This window comes from Gambusia affinis, linkage group LG03 (genome assembly GCF_019740435.1).
Source record: "Gambusia affinis linkage group LG03, SWU_Gaff_1.0, whole genome shotgun sequence".
NCBI lineage: Eukaryota > Metazoa > Chordata > Actinopteri > Cyprinodontiformes > Poeciliidae > Gambusia > Gambusia affinis.
The window spans coordinates 22,547,508-22,565,094 of NC_057870.1; the positions used below are offsets into that span (position 1 = coordinate 22,547,508).

General features: G+C 38.1%; 2 protein-coding genes across 10 annotated transcripts; one reads left to right on the forward strand and one right to left on the reverse strand.

Moving 5' to 3' along the window:
* Nucleotides 1–36: 36 nt before the first annotated feature.
* On the reverse strand, nt 37–15,134 carry zgc:152968 (uncharacterized protein LOC564848 homolog). Of its 6 annotated transcripts, none has more exons than XM_044112482.1 (16): nt 15,046–15,134; nt 7,948–8,929; nt 7,789–7,881; nt 6,106–6,358; nt 5,680–6,023; nt 4,700–4,843; nt 4,506–4,617; nt 4,341–4,412; nt 4,132–4,272; nt 3,897–4,010; nt 2,944–3,017; nt 2,753–2,857; nt 2,553–2,668; nt 2,098–2,236; nt 496–616; nt 37–330 (listed from the first exon to the last, which is right to left on the reverse strand). In XM_044112482.1, the coding sequence occupies exons 2-16, from the start codon at nt 8,842–8,844 to the stop codon at nt 242–244; spliced, it is 2,814 nt and encodes a 937-aa protein (XP_043968417.1). In that variant the 5' UTR covers nt 8,845–8,929; nt 15,046–15,134; the 3' UTR covers nt 37–241. The 6 variants fall into 6 exon arrangements, with proteins under 6 accessions (XP_043968417.1, XP_043968416.1, XP_043968415.1 ...); XM_044112481.1 differs by lacking the exon at nt 15,046–15,134 and adding an exon at nt 12,912–13,031 and having other exon boundaries at nt 7,948–9,254; XM_044112480.1 differs by lacking the exon at nt 15,046–15,134 and adding an exon at nt 10,647–10,861 and having other exon boundaries at nt 4,132–4,269; nt 6,106–6,355; nt 7,948–9,254.
* poli (polymerase (DNA directed) iota) lies at nt 11,488–17,482 on the forward strand. 4 transcript variants are annotated; one of them, XM_044112483.1, is made up of 10 exons: nt 11,488–11,690; nt 11,779–11,895; nt 11,969–12,133; nt 12,936–13,082; nt 13,241–13,477; nt 14,375–14,553; nt 15,077–15,168; nt 15,251–15,384; nt 15,813–16,033; nt 16,664–17,482. In XM_044112483.1, the coding sequence occupies exons 1-10, from the start codon at nt 11,570–11,572 to the stop codon at nt 17,291–17,293; spliced, it is 2,043 nt and encodes a 680-aa protein (XP_043968418.1). In that variant the 5' UTR covers nt 11,488–11,569; the 3' UTR covers nt 17,294–17,482. The 4 variants fall into 4 exon arrangements, with proteins under 4 accessions (XP_043968418.1, XP_043968419.1, XP_043968421.1 ...); XM_044112484.1 differs by lacking the exon at nt 13,241–13,477; XM_044112486.1 differs by lacking the exon at nt 11,488–11,690 and having other exon boundaries at nt 11,778–11,895; nt 11,980–12,133.
* Nucleotides 17,483–17,587: the final 105 nt, after the last annotated feature.

Sequence of the window (17,587 nt, forward strand, 5' to 3'; positions counted from 1 at the left end):
TTTTGACTTGGGGAGGGACAACAAACACACAAAAAATTATTTTATGCCTTTATTTGGAACCACTGAGAGTAGCTTTATCCTTGAGTTTCATAAATAGTCATATAGACATTATACATGGGCTTTAACTCAAATGTCCATTAGCGGAAAACATATCAAATTATAAACACAAATTAACAGCCCTACTTGTCTTCAAATACACAATCATACATATCAAGTTTCATGTATAATTAGTGGCAGTTCCTCATTTTTTCAGTTTCCCATCTTCTTTCATCTTCCACAGCATGAGCTCCATGCAGGCGGCTGCATCTTCTCCAGTGTCGTGGCCACAAACTGGGAGAAACAGCGGCACACGGATTTAACATGTTGCAGTTTTAAAACACACTCCATTCCTTTATTAGTTTATATTCAGTTAATCTTTTACAATGATTAAAGCGGCTGTGGTTTAACAGATAATGATTAGAAACAAAACCAGTTGGTTGTAAAGTGGCAACCCACCACTCTCCTGAATAATCCTCCTGAGGTATTCAGCGGTGAGTCTGTTGAGACTTAGCTTGTTGGGCGGACCTAGACGATGGGGGAAGACCACCGAAGTGTCTACCACCGTCCCATGAAGCAGCTACAGCACAAAAATAAATAAAACAAAACATCAGAAGCTCCTGTCAGACCCTCCGAAGTTGAATTAATATTCCAACATGCACAGGTGAATAAAAAAGCCAGTTGTGATGCGTCAGAAGAATCTTTTGCACATGGATGCTACTATTAGGCGTTCATTTGCCGCTCAAAAACACTTGATAAATAAAATAATAACTTGATTCACCCTGTTCTAATAATTTCATTGTACTGAATATAACAGGGTTTCTGCAGTTTTCACCAACTCACATTTTAGGCGTTCAAGGACCTTAGGGATTAAACTTAAAGCTGCAGTACGTAACTTTTACAAAACATGTTTTTTTTGTTTATATATTTGATAAATTCATCATTATGACAGTATAAGAAATAATCTTTTGAAAAGAAATCAAGCTCTTCTTTCTTCTCCCAATATGCACTGCAGGAATATATTCAGACAGAAATGACCAAACCGAGCCAGGAGGAGGAGCTTAGCGCTGTCAATCATTCTCATGCTCACTCCCTACTCTTTGCTCTTTGCTAAGTTCACCATAACATAAGCTGCCACGAATGCTAAGGCTAGTTAGCATGGCCATCGATGAAAGCAGACGAATGGTTTTCCTGTTTCTTCACTAGCACAGTTAACGTCTACATGAGAGTGATTGACAGCACCAAAACCCACCTCCCAGCTCTGATTGGTTGTTTCTGAATATAGTAGCTCGCTGAGGTGGGAGAGATCAATCTTCATATTATACTGTCACAACATGGCGACAGTTTTAACATAGATTGAAAAAAAAAAATAATAATTGTACTGCAGCTTTATGACCAGTATCATGATAAAAATGTACAAAGAAATAAATAAAAAAATACACATTTTATGTTTTAGTAGTTGCAAGCTTTTTAGCACAAATACACGTAATTTAAGGGTTTGCAACAGAATGTGAGCCAGTAGCAAAGATAAACGTTGTCCAGCCAGGTGGCAATAAATTTATACTTTCCAATGATAAACATAAAAAAGCTAGCTAGCAAAGGTAAGCTAGCAGCTATTTAGCAGTAGCCTAAAATCACAGAAGACGTTTGTGTTACCAAAAAGTCCAGCAAGAAAAATAAACTACACAGAATATTACAAATTGCAAAGCTAGCTAAGACTTAAGACTTGAAATTCATTTAAGCCAACTAACATTTAAAATTAGTTTCAGACATTTTAAGGCCTTAATTTGAGTCTAACACATTTTAAGGATAAAGACACCATGAATAAAATTACGGCTTATTTAAAGCTTCATATCCCTAAAATATTAGGCATTAATTTAAACGTGATGAATACAGCTGGAACAGCTAGTGTGAAAACAGTCAAAATTAAAATAGATTTAGAGAACAAAAATAAAAATAAATAAATACAGAAATGCCTGATATTTGAGCAAGAATCCCAAATTTTAGATCATTATCCTCCTTTAATAAAGAGAAAAAAACCCAAATGTTAGCAACAGTCACCTTCAGTAAACAAAGGTCTGTTTCCAGGCCATGTCCAACCAGAATAGTGTCAGCACTGATGAAGCTCAACAGAGTCTCTTGGACCTGCCTGAGGGAGGTGTGGTTACCTTTCACATCCTCCTCACTGATGCCTGAAAACCTACAGACAGTTTAAGAGCGGAGGGAATGAATAAAGAAAGTTGGTGCAATGGGAAATATGAGGAAAAGCAGCCAAAAGCACTGAAACAACCAAGACATTAACATATCCAAGACATTTCTGGTTCAACTTTCCAAAGATTGTTAAATCGGACTAAATAAAACTGGTCTATACAAAAACTATAAATATTGTGCAAAGCAAGATGAATATGTAAACTAAAAACTGGAGTAAAACAAGTGAGTGAGTCTGCTTGATTTCTGTGCAACTTCTGTCCAGGTTGACTGAAATATGAGCCGTTATTGTTACAGGTTGACGTTACCTGGTGTTATAGTCGATGACCTCACTATCAGGTCTGACAAACGTGTCGTAGACGACCTGCAGACTGGAGCTGATCACCGTCACTCTGGACAGCTCCAGGCCCTGGACAGTGTAACACTGAAGCCATTCGCACAAGGTTTTAATCTCATAAACACATATTCTAGAAAGAGCCAAACATAAATAAATGTTTTTAGAAATTACCATTTCACAATCCAAGGAATAAACTCCAGGACAGCTGGAGTCTGAGGGGCATCTGGGTGCTGTAGATACAAACCCATCCAGGCTGAGGTAATCATGGACATGCAGCTGGGTGAAAAACAAGAAAACTAATGTTAAACTTTTATTGGTCTTGTTTTATCAGTGAAATGTGTGTCCACTAAATGTGTTCTGACCTTAAACATTTGGCATCCCGGCGCTCCCATGACTCCCTGACAGCAGCTGTAGCGAGTTTCGACGCCACCTGGAACTGCAGCAAACAAAACACTGTGGATGCTTCACTCTGTTGGCGTGGAATCCATTTTAACTGGCTTATTCAGTCTCACTTGTAATATATTTTATATTTTTCCATTTGCAGTAGGATGGGCAATAAATCGTTTTTATTGAGCAACTGAATTTCTGGAAAATCTGGATTTCACTTCTTGGGTTTCCACAGTTCAGAGTGACGTCACAACGCCCAGGGCGGCCATCTTGTTTGACAGCGTGTTTTATTTGGACAGAATAAATCGACAGGCAATGATTTTATTTTATTTTTTTTTAAATCAAGATAATAGTTTCAAATAATAATATTAGCAGAAAAAGTTTGAATATTACTAGAATAAGACAAAGTAGTAATTTTATGAGAACACCAACACAAAAAATAAAGTAAAAATTAGGAATTATGAGCATTTTGTGAAGTACTTTGGTTTAAGTTTTAGAGACAATTCTTCATAGAAATACTAAATAATTTAACATCAAATTATGTAGCAGGACTTTAAAACAATGGTGCAAACTGTGTTGGAAAAAAAGACGACATGAACTGAGCCGGTCACATCAGACCCCGACTACTAAGCTCTTTTCTCATTAAAATAACATTTTTCTCATAATTTAAAAATGTTCCTTTTTCTTGTAAAATTGTGTCTTGTCTTTTTTTCTCTCATAATTAAACAAAACTTCTCATATCCTTGTCCTAATACTCTCACAGTACAACTCACAGGAGTGACTTTTGAAATTATTCTCTGTAATTTCTATTTTAGAAAAGATGTAATAATTCAATAAAAATCAGATTTTATTTTTCAGCCATGCTGCCGTGGCTTGATTTGCAGTCCTTCAAACTACAGCAGACCCTGAAAACAAGCTGGTTGCTGACCTCGGTTTGTAACTGCTTTGCCATAGTGGTAGTTGCATTCCTCTGTTCTGAGATGTTTCCCTGTTTTACCAACAGAGTAGGTGGCCCCACATCGACAGCAGATCCTTTTCAGAGCTTTTCAAAAACAGAAAAAGGTAATTTAAAGAGATTTAAGAAGAAGTCTGCTCCAAATCCACGCGTTGAATGCGCCCTCTGGTGGCTCAATAAGGGAACTCCAGGTAATTGCTTTACTTACAGTCCGTGCTCACTTTCTTGTCAGTAAAAAGAACAGCAGAACCGGGTTTTTCTGGGTGCTGGACAGGATAGTTGTTTTCTATCATTTGTTCGTCAGTCAAAGTGTAACCCTTCAAGATTTCATACAACACAAAATCACCTGCTGAAAGAAGAAAACACTCAGAAGAGGTTTAAATTTTTACAAAATTCAGGAAACTAAATCATTCTCACCATTTTTCTTCATCATCCTTTGGTTAAACGGGATGTTGCCTTTTGGCCTTTGACTGTGGCTCTGTTTTTCCTCTGTGTGACAAAACGTTAGTATTTAACTCGGCTAAATGATACATTGAGTCAGATCTGTTCTAAATATCAATAATACATTAATTTTTTTCCTACTTTTAGCAGTGGCGCTTTGGTTCTTGAGTCTCTTGAGGGCGTTCACTGCAATGCTCAGGTATTTCAGTTTGTTCACGCTGCGATTGTACACACTCTTCTCCTCCGCCAGGGCCTGCCATCAGGAAGCACCAGGATGAATCTTAATAAATACTCAGAATCGTGTCAGTAAAGCGTAAAACGGGCTTAATGTTCACCTTCTCAAAAGCTTCCTTGACATCAGCTGTGGTTTTGAGAAACTCCTCAGTGAACATGTTCACGTAACGCTGGCGGACGTCATGAGGCACTTTGTCCTTTGCTGCTTCACTTTGCTGCTTCAGTTTTCGTTTAACAGGAAGTGGCTGAAAGGAAATACTGTGAAAAGTATTGTCTCCCATTTCAGAAGTCTTCTGTTTATACTTTTAGTCACAATTGTTCATATTAAGCACATTAAAATATCAAAGCCTATGTTCACACAGCAGATCTTGATGCTCAATTTAATTTTTTACTGAAATAAGTTTTTTTTTTCTGAATAGTCGTTCATACTACTAATTAAACTCAACCGTAATCAGACTTCTGTGTGAACGGTTTACAACCCAAAAGTGACCAGAATGCGCAGAAGAAGAACGTTGACGTCACACAGCAGCGCACCGTTTACAGAAGTAATAATGTAGTGAGCTGTTTATGGACCGATTTTAAAGTTTTATCAGCCATGAGAGCCGACAAGATCATAACAAGATGAAGGAAACTAATAACAAGAAAGAATGAGTAACAGAAAATGGCTTTTTGTGGAGCATCTACAGCAATCTCTTTGAAAACAATCAGATTTTTATCTGAATTAGTTTCATACAGAAGTAGCATAAATAAGATTTTATTTTTTGGGTGAAAAGATCAGAATTATGAAAAAGTTGGCCATGGGTCACATTTACCACTTGTGTTAACGTGGCCAAAGAAAACCTGAATAAATACAAACAATTTTTAAATAATTATTACACCCATTAAAAATAAACAATTGAAATCAGCCCAACATGTTTTTTTTTTTTTGCACATCAGAATCTTTAAGCCCCAATGCAGATAAAAAAATCCTCCAAACTGCACTGACAGTCAAACCAGTAATTAGGTTTAGGGAGAAATTACTTTTCCACAGAGCGTTGGGGTGATTTGGCTGCACGTGTTTCCACATCTACTTGTTTTCTACCTTGACAGCTGCCTGGGTCGCAGCTTGAGAAGCTGTGGAAGCGCCGACTGTCGACTGGACAGACGATCCAAAAGCCGTGCTGACCGCGGGTCGTCGCGGCGCAGCAGAGATGAGCAGAGGCACTGTGGAGCGATATTTAGGCGGAGCAGGAACCGCAGTGGGAGCGGCCGTTTGCCTGACTGCGTTAGGGTTTGGATGGACCTGACTCACTGGAGTCAGAACCGATGAAACTGGGCTGGATGAGGAGGTGGCAGAGAGAGGGAAGCGGCCCTGCGGCAGGATCAGGTGAAGGTCGCTTCCCACTTCGATAACCGCAGTTCCCAGAGGGAAGCAGCTCAGATAAGCTGAGGAGCAGAAATACAAGCAGAGAGCAAAATCTAACATATAAATGTACTTTAAAACACTTAACTTTCTCCAGAAACTCACCATTTTGACCTGGATAAGACTGAAGGTTTTTCTGGGTTGGAGTTGAAGCAGAAGGAACGGTTTGTGTCTCTGGTGTTTTCTGACTCACTGAAGAAGAAAGTTTCTGGCCCAGTTTAGCCGGAGCAGCCGAGGCCCGGTACTGAACCCGCTGGACCTTAGAACAGATGGACGGCCGGGAACTAAATCCTGAAGCTCCAGGCTCCCGCAGAGGAACCAAAACCTGAGGCTGAGGTCTCATCTTGGCCAGTGGCTGCTAAGTGGAAAAGGTTAAACACTGTAAACTCATTTTAAGCCGTATCAAGATCATAATGCTCTAAAAGGGCCGGTTCTACCAGAACATGTAGCTAAAACCCATTAACACAACGCTAAAATATTAATAAATAGCTGTTTCTGCATTTGATAAATATTAAAATTTTTCAGGTTTTTTTCCAGTTACTTTTTGTAATCAAAATCACCAATTTTAAGAGCTACATAATAAATATTTGCAATATTTTCACCTATTAATGTCTTTAGATGTGACTTTTTTTTCTCTACACACCCATCACAAACTGTGAGTCAGCAGTAGAGTAAAAGTAAGAACTACTGCCACATGCAGGTGTAGAATCACTTAAAGTCCAATGTTTGACCATTTTTTCAGATTTGCAGTAAACTCCCAGTCATAAAATATTTTGAATAAAAAAAAAAATTACTCTCACCCTAAGATTCAAAGAAATAATACTTCAGGAAAAATGGGGCAAATGAATGACCTACAAAAACTGTATATGAACATAGAATAGACAGATTGCAGCCTAAATATCTGTCAAATCTGCCATTCATATGTGTACAAACATTATTTTGTTCTATGCCATTTGTTGAGGCGTTTGTGTACAACTATCTGCTTTTGTTTTCATATACACACAGTTGTATATGAAAATACAAGATTTAAGTAAAAAAATATGATGTTAAAGTGAGGAGGGTCTGGTCATTTTGTGTAAATTTCCATAATTGTAGAATAAAAGAAAAAACAAAAACTATAGGAACCGTTTGGGCTAATTTGGCAAAAAAAACAAAAAAAAAACCTTCTTTGATTTGATTGATTAAATAATATTTAAGCACAACTGTTATCTTGAAAGTTCAATTAAGAGTGCTCTGGAGTCTAGAGGGTAGAGTGGAGCAATAAATCAATAATATATATTGTGATAGGCACATGACCAATATCAACAGATAATTCGGCCAATAGAACGATCAATCATTTCACTGAACTTCGATCCACGCAGCATTCTGGAAAATGTAGGCAGAGGAAAGGCTTTAGCTGCTAAACCTCTCACAACAAGGTTGGTGGCAAAAACCAACTCACTCATTTGGTTACCTAGCAACAACTTGCCGAGTAACTTGTGGTTTCTTAGCAACAACCTGTTGAGTTACTCGCGCAGCAACAGTTTTATGACCGTGCCTGTAACTGCTTAGGAATAAATAACAGCGTGAAAACAGGAGAGGTCACACCACCAAATTGGTAATATTTCAGATATTTAAAACAAAAAACTTATCAATAAATGTGACTGAAACGCTTAAGTTGAGATACGTTTTCAGCCATATTGTTCAGCCCTACTAGAGGGCCACATAACAAGCTGTGCCGGGCCACATTTGGCCCTCGGGCCTCGAGTTTGTCACGTGACATTGAACTTCAATGTTTGGAGCGTTCACCTCTGAGTTCTTGGCTTCGTGAGCCAACCTCTTCCTCCCGGTTAAAGTTTGAGTTGCAGCGTTCACCTCCGGTTTTTCCACTTCGGCTCTAATCTGGAACGGTAAAAGTGAATCAGAAAATCCTCACGCTAAAGTAAAGACTCATTTCGATACACCTACAGACGCGCCGCTCTGCTCCTCCTCGGCGTTTGACTCCATGAAGATCCGGTAGCATTCCTCCATCGGATCGCTTTCAGAAAGCTCAGAGTAATTGTCCTCATCTTCATGATCTTCCTCCTCAGGACTGGAGTCTATCAGTATCACCGCTTCGTCTTCCTCCTGCAGCAGCTGCTCTGCTGATTCAGATCTGCTGTGTGGATTCACAGATGTAACTTTGTGAATCTGAATCTGCCTGCTGCCTTGTGCTGCCTCCACTTGTTTCTGGTTGGTGAAAACCTTCGTCTGTGTTTTTTCACCATTTTGTAAAAAGCATAACTGGAGTTTGTCCTGGTCTATTACGGAGGTTTGTTTAAGTTGAGTGGTGGGATCTGATTGTTTACAAACAGGTGAATTTTGAGATTTTAAATCTTTTTTCTGAACTTTATAAGTCAGCTCCATCAGAGGATTGCTTGGTTGATCTGAGGGGAAGGGAAAACCTCCAAGTTCAGTCCGTTTCTTTTTCCTTTCTGGGGACTGGAAACCAATATTCTCACACTCTCTTTCAAGCTCTTCTAAACATCCGGTTAAGTCAACTACATTCCCGTCATCATTGCTGTAATCTTTTGTTTTATCAAAAGTAGAAGACACTGGATGGATCTCAAGGACTTTGCTTGCATCATCACAGGAAGCAGCATGGATCACCTTAGTTTTTACCATCTGAGGCTGAGGGTCAAGATAAACATTCACCGTCTTAATCCCCTTCAAGTCTCTTTCTGTATTTTGGGAGGATTTTCCCGAGTCAGCAGTGTGTTGAGTTTGATCCAACGTTTTGTCAGGTGACAGAGAAACATCAATAACCAGGACACCATCTTCAATAGAGTCGTCGTCGAGGATTTCTGGGGATCGCGGTGGATACATCTGGGTTGGATGAGTGGACGGCTTTTCACCAAAAGACCTGGAGCTCTTCCCGTCTGGTTGGCTCTTCACTTCCTTTCCTGATGAGCTGTAAGAATGCAAAGCAGCAGAAAAGTTGGACAGCGGATCGTACTCTAAATCAGTCCTCGGCTTGGAGTTGTCGACCACATATTTCTTTGCTTGAACGTGGGGTTTGAGGTTTTTGCTAGAAGAAAATCCATAGGAAAGGTTTGTTTCAAACTTTGTTGAGTGTTTATTGCTGCTTTTGTCCGCCTGGTTAGTCCGATAGTTTGAGAGGCGCCGCTGCTCCTGCTCCACTTCGTGCCTTACAGATTCAATCTCCTTATCGAGTCGTTCCAGCTCATGCAGGGAGTTGTTGTTAACTGTTGTAAAATCGCTGTCACACTGATCCCCTGTTAGCCACAGGAAAAAAATTGATATTACTATTTGTGCAACACACACCAGGTATAAATAACTTAACAGTAGCTGAGTTTCCATTACAAATGTTCACAAAACACAATTTTGCAAAGTTTCTATTACATAAGAAAACCTGTTAAAATCACATGTGAATAAGTTTGTTCACTTAATGAGTCATTAAAAACATGCCACACCATCATCATCCTCCTACTGCTTCCACCAGTGGCAACATCTGGTTGTTGATCATGTGATGCAAAAAAAGTGTTTCTATTCCAGGTTTGTGAAATAACTCTGCTTTGGTATGGCTGTGGAAAAATAAAACTTCATCCAAGTGCAAAATCCATGTATAGAAAAGTATGATTTTTATTTTTAATTGGTACATTGGTACATTATTTTTATAATTCTAATATTAAGGTCAATAGAAAAGCTTCACAAAATTTTCCTAGAGATGGCCAGACAAGTAAAAAATATATATATCAATGAATTTTTAATTTTCTACATATATGTATTTATTTATTTATTTATTGAGTTTTACATTTATGTCTTATTTGAAAAAGATGAGTATGTATGTCTTTCTATGACCTGAACATGATTCTCCGGGAGGCAACATTTTTCAAAAAGGGGTTGTGGCACCCAATGTCCCCCCTTTGGGATGGCACTGGAAACTAACATGCATCTAGAAAAGCTTAGATTAAAAAAACCTCAATGCACAATTCAATGCAAAACATTTCCACCAACAAATCTTTAACTTCTGTGTTTCTGGTGTACGATTATAGCATGAAGGATTCTGTGATCCAACACAAACATGGATCAGAGAGCCGCTAGGATTATTGACCCAAACTTGTGAAATATGATAAAACACAAAGTGTTGTCCTGCTGGTAAAGAATGAGCTTTAAAAATACTGCAACCATTTTTCTTAGTAAACCTCCAACAAAATAAATGTACCCAAGTTAAAGGTTGGCTTTTTCTACCTTTTCCAGTGTGAGATCATGTTACTGCAATGAAATTAAATTCAACAATCATCTATCAATAGTTACCAGGTGTAGAAAATAACTGATTTGGACTGGAACAGTTAAAATTTACTTTACTTTTAAAGCATCCGAAATCACTTTATGAGCGCCAACACCGAGCACAGCAAATCTACAACTATAAAATACTTTTTTTCTCTCTTTTTGATAAAACTAAAATGTTTGGTTTTAATCTTAATTTGATTCATCTCTACTTTCATAATCTCTCAATGTCTCCAAAGCTTTTTGTAGATAACGTTTAAACCAGGTGAAAGGGTCAGATAATGCGGAAGTGTTTGTGTTTCTTTTCATGTAAAATGCCCTGACGCATCAAATTTAACATTAGAAACATTAAGTTAACTCATGTAAACCCCACTGACCTGTTAAATCCACCACGGGTGATTTATACAAACCACCAAACGCTCCCCTCGATTCTGTGGCGTGTTTGTATAAACAATGAGGCCTCTCACAAAGCCCACGTAGCGAAAAAGGACAGCTTATGTGAATAAAAAGACCAGAGGAAGGAAACATGGCGGAAAATTGTCGAAACAATTAGACTACATTATCGGCGAACCTCAGCCAGCCGGGCGTTAAGCACCGATTTATATAGGCTTTGCAAACGTCGCGATAAATTCTGAAATTAAATGATTATTATAATAGTTAAACAAATAATTATAGAGATGTACCACATACATATTTATAATTGTTCAGCTTACTTTCACTGACTTAAACATTGTTTGTTTGCTCCTTAAGATGATTTTACGTTCCGCGGTAATTCATTCACAACGTGAGATGGCGCTGTTGTATACTATTGAAGTAGACTGCACATTCTTCATATTGTGAGTGGAAATAAGGAACAAAGAATGAAGCGCTAATGTTTATCAGTTAATTTTTAACAATCATTTACACACACAAATGTAGAGAGCACAATGTATATATATATATGACAGTCTGGTGATAAAGAGGTTATCTAAACTTAGTAAGATACATGGAAGTTGACAGTGTTCAGCCATTGACAGTTATTATTCAACATTATCCTTTTTGATTTTTATTTTGTTTTACTAATCTGTACTTAGACTGCCAGGTAGTCCGTATTTTTCAGAGTAAATCGTTGTAATACTTACTGATCGGTTGCTATTAATTAATTACTTACAGCTAAAACTTTTGGGATATTTCTCCCCACTTATAACAAAAGTGCCACTCTCAATATGGCGGCGACGTTGATGTTTGATCCGGATGCTCATGTTACCTCCCCTGTCTATGCAGTGAGCACTGGCGCTGCAGAGTAAACAAACTCGCTAGCATGAATCTTTCTGAGATGGATAACAGTGACGGTGAGGTGGAGGAAGATGAAAGCGAGTGGAAATCTTGTTTCGTGGATTCAGCTGCCGTTTGTCCTGCCACTTCTCCAGCTGCTGCTTCTGGTAAACTCTGAAGTCTGACGCTAGAAACCCAAGTTCTCTTGGAGCTATGACGAATATTGTGTGTGATTTGTTTTATGGTTTTTTTCAGGGCCAGTCATTAGGATTCCTGGATCTGCACACAGAGTTATTCTGCATTTTGACCTGGACTGCTTTTATGCTCAGGTGGAAATGATCAGAAACCCAGCTCTAAGAGATGTCCCTTTAGGTACAAAGCCGGTAAAGAATATAAAAATCATTGTTCTCTGGGTACAAATTGAAGCCCGTTCTCATATCATTAGGTATACAGCAGAAATACATCATAGTCACCTGTAACTATGTGGCCAGGGAGCGGGGCGTCACCAAGCTGATGTCTGTTACTGATGCTAAGGAGAAATGTCCTGAACTGGTGCTGGTTAAAGGAGAAGACCTGACACACTACAGAGAAATGTCCTACAAAGTCACAGGTAAGCCTGAGGAATATTTCACGAGGTTGTTTAAAAGAAAAAATAAAACACCCCATTAATTTGAAGTCTGTCTTTAGAAGCAAAAACTATTCAGACTGTTTACAGTTTACATTTCTATTTATGTATTTTGGATTTTCTTTGATGCGTTAAACATATTGTGTGATGTATTTATATATTAATATTTTTATAAGTTTATAATGGAAAGTTTAAAAATAAATAAATAAATAAAATGTAAAAAAGGAAAAGCAAAAAATGTTGAATATTTTTTGCTTATCATTATTGAGGTATTTAAAATATATCGTAATATTTTTTGGCAATGTCACCCCTCTCTTTTTAAAATACCAAAATTTCCACATAACTTTATATTTTGGTTCCATCTGTTGATGTAATTTTTAAATATTAAATGATTGATGTTTTGGTCAGCTACTAAGTACTTGAGTAATTCTTTACCAAAGACCTTTACCAAAGACTTGATTAGTTTCTTGGACAATTACGTTTTACTTGATTAAAATATGTTGAAGTAGTTCTAATATCACTTGAGTACAATTTTTGTGTACTCTATTCAGCTCTGGTTTGGGTTTGTCATAAGAAAGGTGATTTTAATTTTTAAGAAACCAGAATAGTGGGAAAGTAGGAGATTTTAGCCAACTAGCAAGTAAATTTCTTGTGAAGGCGTCGTCAGCAGCTGTAAAACGGAAAACTCTTTAGATTGTTGATGATAATTGAAGTTGTGTTTTCTGCAGCAAAACTCTCAAATATTTTAAATTTCTATGCTTACCTTGCCTTTCTGCTTCCTGCTCAGAGCTCCTGCTGTCTTACTGTCCACTGGTAGAGAGGCTTGGATTTGACGAAAACTTTGTGGATGTCACAGAAATGGTTGAACAAAGACTGGCTGGGATATCAGAGACCGACAGCTTCTCATTTAAAGGAAATGTCTTCAATCATTGCAGTAAGTCAAAAATGTTCTTCTGGTTTGCAGCTGAACAACTGGCTTACTGAAACTGGCTTGTGAAAGAGCCAAGACGCTAACATCTGTTAAATATTTGCCTGGCAGTTTCAGTTTCAACCTAAAGTTTATCCTTTAGCCTGTTTTCTTCCCCTGCCCAGGTGCTGATGCTAACGCTAGCCACCATCCAAGGCTAGCTCTTGGTTCACACATCGCAGCAGAGATGAGAGACGCGATACGCAGCAAGATTGGCTTGACTGGTTGTGCTGGCGTCGCCACAAACAAGCTGCTGGCCAAACTGGTTTCAGGCACCTTCAAACCAAACCAGCAAACGGTTTTACTGCAGGAAAGCGTCAGAGATATTATGGGATGTTTGAGTGGCCTGAGAAAAGTACCAGGTACTCACCCTAAAACATTTCAAAGCTGGATTAATTCATTCAAAGTTTTTTACAATTAAACTTTTTTAAACAAATGCTTAATAGTAAAAAAAGTTTAATTGCTCTTGTATTATAGCCAAATTCATAAGTATTTATATGAAGTATTTTCTCATAGGGCTGGGCAGTAAATCAATAACAAGTCTTATAGGGATAGAAACAAAATCAATATAAGTAGATAATGTGTCTGATGGAATATTCAATAATAACGCGCAGCCCTCTGGGAGGTGTAGGCAGAGGAAAGGCTTTAGCCGCTCAACCTCTCACAGCTAGCTAAACAAGAAAGGTGGCATCAACTAACTCACTCACTCTTTGGTTACCTAGCAACAGCCTGTTGAGTAAGTGGCACAGCAGCAGTTTGAGGTTTCACCACTGTGCTTCACAACTGCTTAAAAATAAAAAAACAACAACAACATTGAGTGAAAACTGTGGATGAAACGGGAAAGGTCACACCACCAGTTTGGAAGTATTTCAGATATTTAAAGCAAAAAACTCATCAATAATTATTGATGTCAAAATAATATAAAACGTTTATATTGTCCATAACTCCCTAATTTCTCTATAATGTTGGCATCTAATTTGACATTTGTAGGGCCAGCTGTCCTGATGAAAGAATGAAACAAGTCATTCACTTTGTTTTTTTTTGTTTTTTTTCATTCACGATCAGTTTCATCTTAAGCAGCTCTCAGTAAAAGTGACGCAACTTAAAAAACCATAAATTACTGATTTTGTTTGCAGTTGCCTCATCTCATTTCGAAATATAAGGAATAAAAGGAGGCTTAGACACAACCCTGGGGAACACCTTCAGATATTTTAAATGGTGTTGATGTTCCACTTCTGTGTTTCTGGGATTTCTTTCAGGCGTGGGCCACCAAACGGCCAAGAGGCTTCAAGCTTTGGGGTTAGTCAGTGTGAAAGACCTGCAGCTCTACCCTGTGGGTGACCTGGCGAGGGAGTTGGGGGCTACCGCCGCTCAGCGCCTGAGGAATCTGGCTCTCGGCATTGATGAGTCAGCCGTCACACCCACTGGGGCCCCACAGGTAGGACTCAGCCCCAAATTTACCTCCACAAAATAAAAATTGTGGTTTACTGGGAATACTTTTTACATTTTTTATTAATTAAATAATCCTGCAACCAAAAAAACAAGAAAAGTGCTTCTTAATTTACCGATTTACTGCTTGTTAATTTGTAATAGATGGAAAAATTATCATCTTTCTTTTGTAACTTTTACTTATTATTATTAAATATATATATATATATATATATATATATATATATATATATATATATATATATATATATATATATATATATGCAGTACAGACCAAAAGTTTGGAAACACAGTCCAAACAACTCAGTTTTTGTATATATATGATATGGAAATTAAAATACTTCACACTCTAAATCTAAATACTTTTTGTCCTTTCAAACTCATTTGTTTTATCACCAAGAACTCTATGCAGAAAGCGTGATATTTGCAAACTCTAATATTGTGATTGTATGTTATTATAAGTAAATGTTGGTGCATTTACTGGCCACATTGTTGTCCTCTTTATGTTCCAGTCTCTCAGTGATGAAGACTCCTTTAAGAAAATGTGTTCAGTGAAGGAAGTCATGGCGAAGATCCAGGAGCTGCTTGGCAGTCTGGTGGAAAGGTCGGGTCATCACTAAATCCGTGTGTTTCTAGAATGAAACATAATTTTTCTTTTAAAATTGTGTTTTACTTGTAAAAACCAGGATGCACAAAGATGGCCGTCAGCCTCAGACCTTCAGGCTCACAATACGAAGATACTCAGCGACTAACAAGTGGTTCAGTAGGGAGAGCCGCCAGGCCCCGATCCCAGGCGCCGTCGGGCAGAAGATGGTCTCTGGTAGGCTGAAGTCGCAGGAAATAAAACATTAATATCGCTGTGAAGAATGCCCAAAAGGATGTAATGGTTGTCCGTTTATACATGTGCAAATATATGTTTTTGTGAAAGAAGTAACATTTTCAGGTGTTGGTCTAGTTTTTGATTCTAAATGATAAGCGTAAGAGCATTCTTTGTTTCCACAAACTTGATGCAAAAATTTCCCATGCGTCTAAATTCTTTCAGTTATTATTGCCAAATTAAAGTATTTTTAGTTTCTTTATATCCATTAAAAATAAAATATCTTACTTTTTCAACATGTAAAGCCAAAGAAGTGAATTTGATGCACTTTGATCAGATAAGGTTTGATGCGTAAGCTTCGTTGCATAAATGGAGATATTCTATTTTTCCTTTCATTTTGGGGAAAATTCAAAATGATCAATTATCCCCAGGGAACATTGAAGATGCTGTTTCGCAGCTGGTCCCGTTGGCTGTGAAGCTCTTCCATAAGATGGTGGACTGCAGCGCGGCATTTCACCTCACACTCATCAACGTCTGCTTCAGTAATCTGCACAGCAGAGGGTCGGCTGCGAGCGGGAAGGGCGCCATAACGTCATTCTTCACGCAGAGCGCATCCCCCAGGAAATCCCACATATCGTCCACACACAACCAGGTAGTCGTGGCCTTTAATGCAACTTTATTTAGCTGTTAATCTCTTTGGAGGTATGAAATGCTGAAAACCTAATATTTGAGTAAATGTCCCTTCGCTGGGTAAAAAACATACACCATTGTTATAATCAAGCAAATCAATTTCTCTAACCAGAAACTGCAGAAAAACAAACTGTGTTTCAAACATCAAGCTGCTGATTTGAACTGAAGTTAAAGACGTCGGAGTTAGTTTTATGTTACACTTTGTTTGTTTTCATGTCTCTTTCTTTGTTTTTGTGGCTTCCTAAAAATTGTAAATGTTTTTCAATCATAAGTGAATAAAAATATAGTTACATTTTTTGTAATTCCGTAACCAAAATTTTCCAGTTTTTTAAGAATAAAAAAGAAGAAATTTTTCCTATTTGAGCATAAAAATAAAAGTTGTTAGCTCTGTTTTTGACCAGAGCTAAAAATAATTATTTCTCTATTAGCTATTCATGAAATTGACTCATTTACTTTAATCAATTTTCTATAATATTCTAATCTAATTGGTCTAGTTTTGTGTATTTTGTGTTTTTTTTTTTTCTTGCACTGTCGTTACAGTAATTTATTAGATCATTAAAGCTTTTCTTCTGCTGCTGTTTTATTCCTGCAGAATAATTCAGCCCAGAATGCTGACAGTTGCCTTTTGGACCATCAGATCAGTGAATGCAGCAGAAATGTTCCACCAAAAGGTCAAATGACTTGTAGCTCTGAACAATCAGAGGAAAACTATGAAGCGTCCTGCAGCACAGAGGGAATAAATCTGGACAAAACCAAACCGCCACCGCACGTCGACCCGGAGGTGTTCAGGCTCCTTCCAGAAGAAATCCAGAAGGAACTTTTATCTCCTTATTATGTGAATTCCCTGCAAAGCCACATGTTGGAACATGAGCCGCTGGAAAACGATTCATCAATGAAAGCAGACCGGTCCAGAATGAACCACCAGCAGGCGGCGGGAATAAGAGTAATTAATGAAGAAAAAGTCATGGACCAGGAGAAATTATCGCTCCCCCGGTCATCTGACTGTAACTTCCCGGGAAACGTGGACCCTGAGGTGTTTTCTGAACTTCCCCCAGATGTCCAGAAGGAGCTCATGTCTGAATGGAAGCAGCAGAACCCGGTTCTGAAGACTCCGTCATCCAGGAAAACGGGAAAAGGTTCCATCTCCAAAGGCAAAGACAGAAAGGCTGAAGGAAGGAGCAGCCAGTCAAATAATCTGCTCAAGTATTTCAAACCCGGTTAGAGAAAAACATTTGGGTCATAATGAGAACTTTGTTTCTCCGAAGAAACAAAGTCCTCGCTTTTGGGTTCTAGGAAAATAAAAGAAACATCTCACTGCTCGTTAAAGTTGATTTTCAGTGTCAGTACATCAAATTAAGTGTAACGTTATGGAGCCTTAAGTTCAATAAATGATTTTATTTTAACAGAAAAATTGGTTGGAGACAGAAACTGTTATGCAGAATTCATGTTTTGCAATGTTTTTGTACTTCCATTTGGGTCTCAGGTGCTCCTAGAAACAATCCGTGATGTGCTTAAA

What these genes read in the sequence shown, in the direction of transcription:
- zgc:152968 (XM_044112477.1), bottom strand. Translation starts at nt 10,797, where the DNA reads ATGTTTCCTTCCTCTGGTCTTTTTATTCACATAAGCTGTCCTTTTTCG. An exon ending in CGACCCAGGCAGCTGTCAAG is followed by an intron (nt 4,844 to 5,679) that starts GTAGAAAACAAG and finishes ATTTCCTTTCAG; the next exon opens with CCACTTCCTGTTAAACGAAA. An exon ending in CAAGAAAGTGAGCACGGACT is followed by an intron (nt 4,011 to 4,131) that starts GTAAGTAAAGCA and finishes GTTTTTGAAAAG; the next exon opens with CTCTGAAAAGGATCTGCTGT.
- poli (XM_044112483.1), top strand. Translation starts at nt 11,570, where the DNA reads ATGAATCTTTCTGAGATGGATAACAGTGACGGTGAGGTGGAGGAAGAT. An exon ending in AATGTCCTACAAAGTCACAG is followed by an intron (nt 12,134 to 12,935) that starts GTAAGCCTGAGG and finishes CTTCCTGCTCAG; the next exon opens with AGCTCCTGCTGTCTTACTGT. An exon ending in CGGGCAGAAGATGGTCTCTG is followed by an intron (nt 15,385 to 15,812) that starts GTAGGCTGAAGT and finishes AATTATCCCCAG; the next exon opens with GGAACATTGAAGATGCTGTT.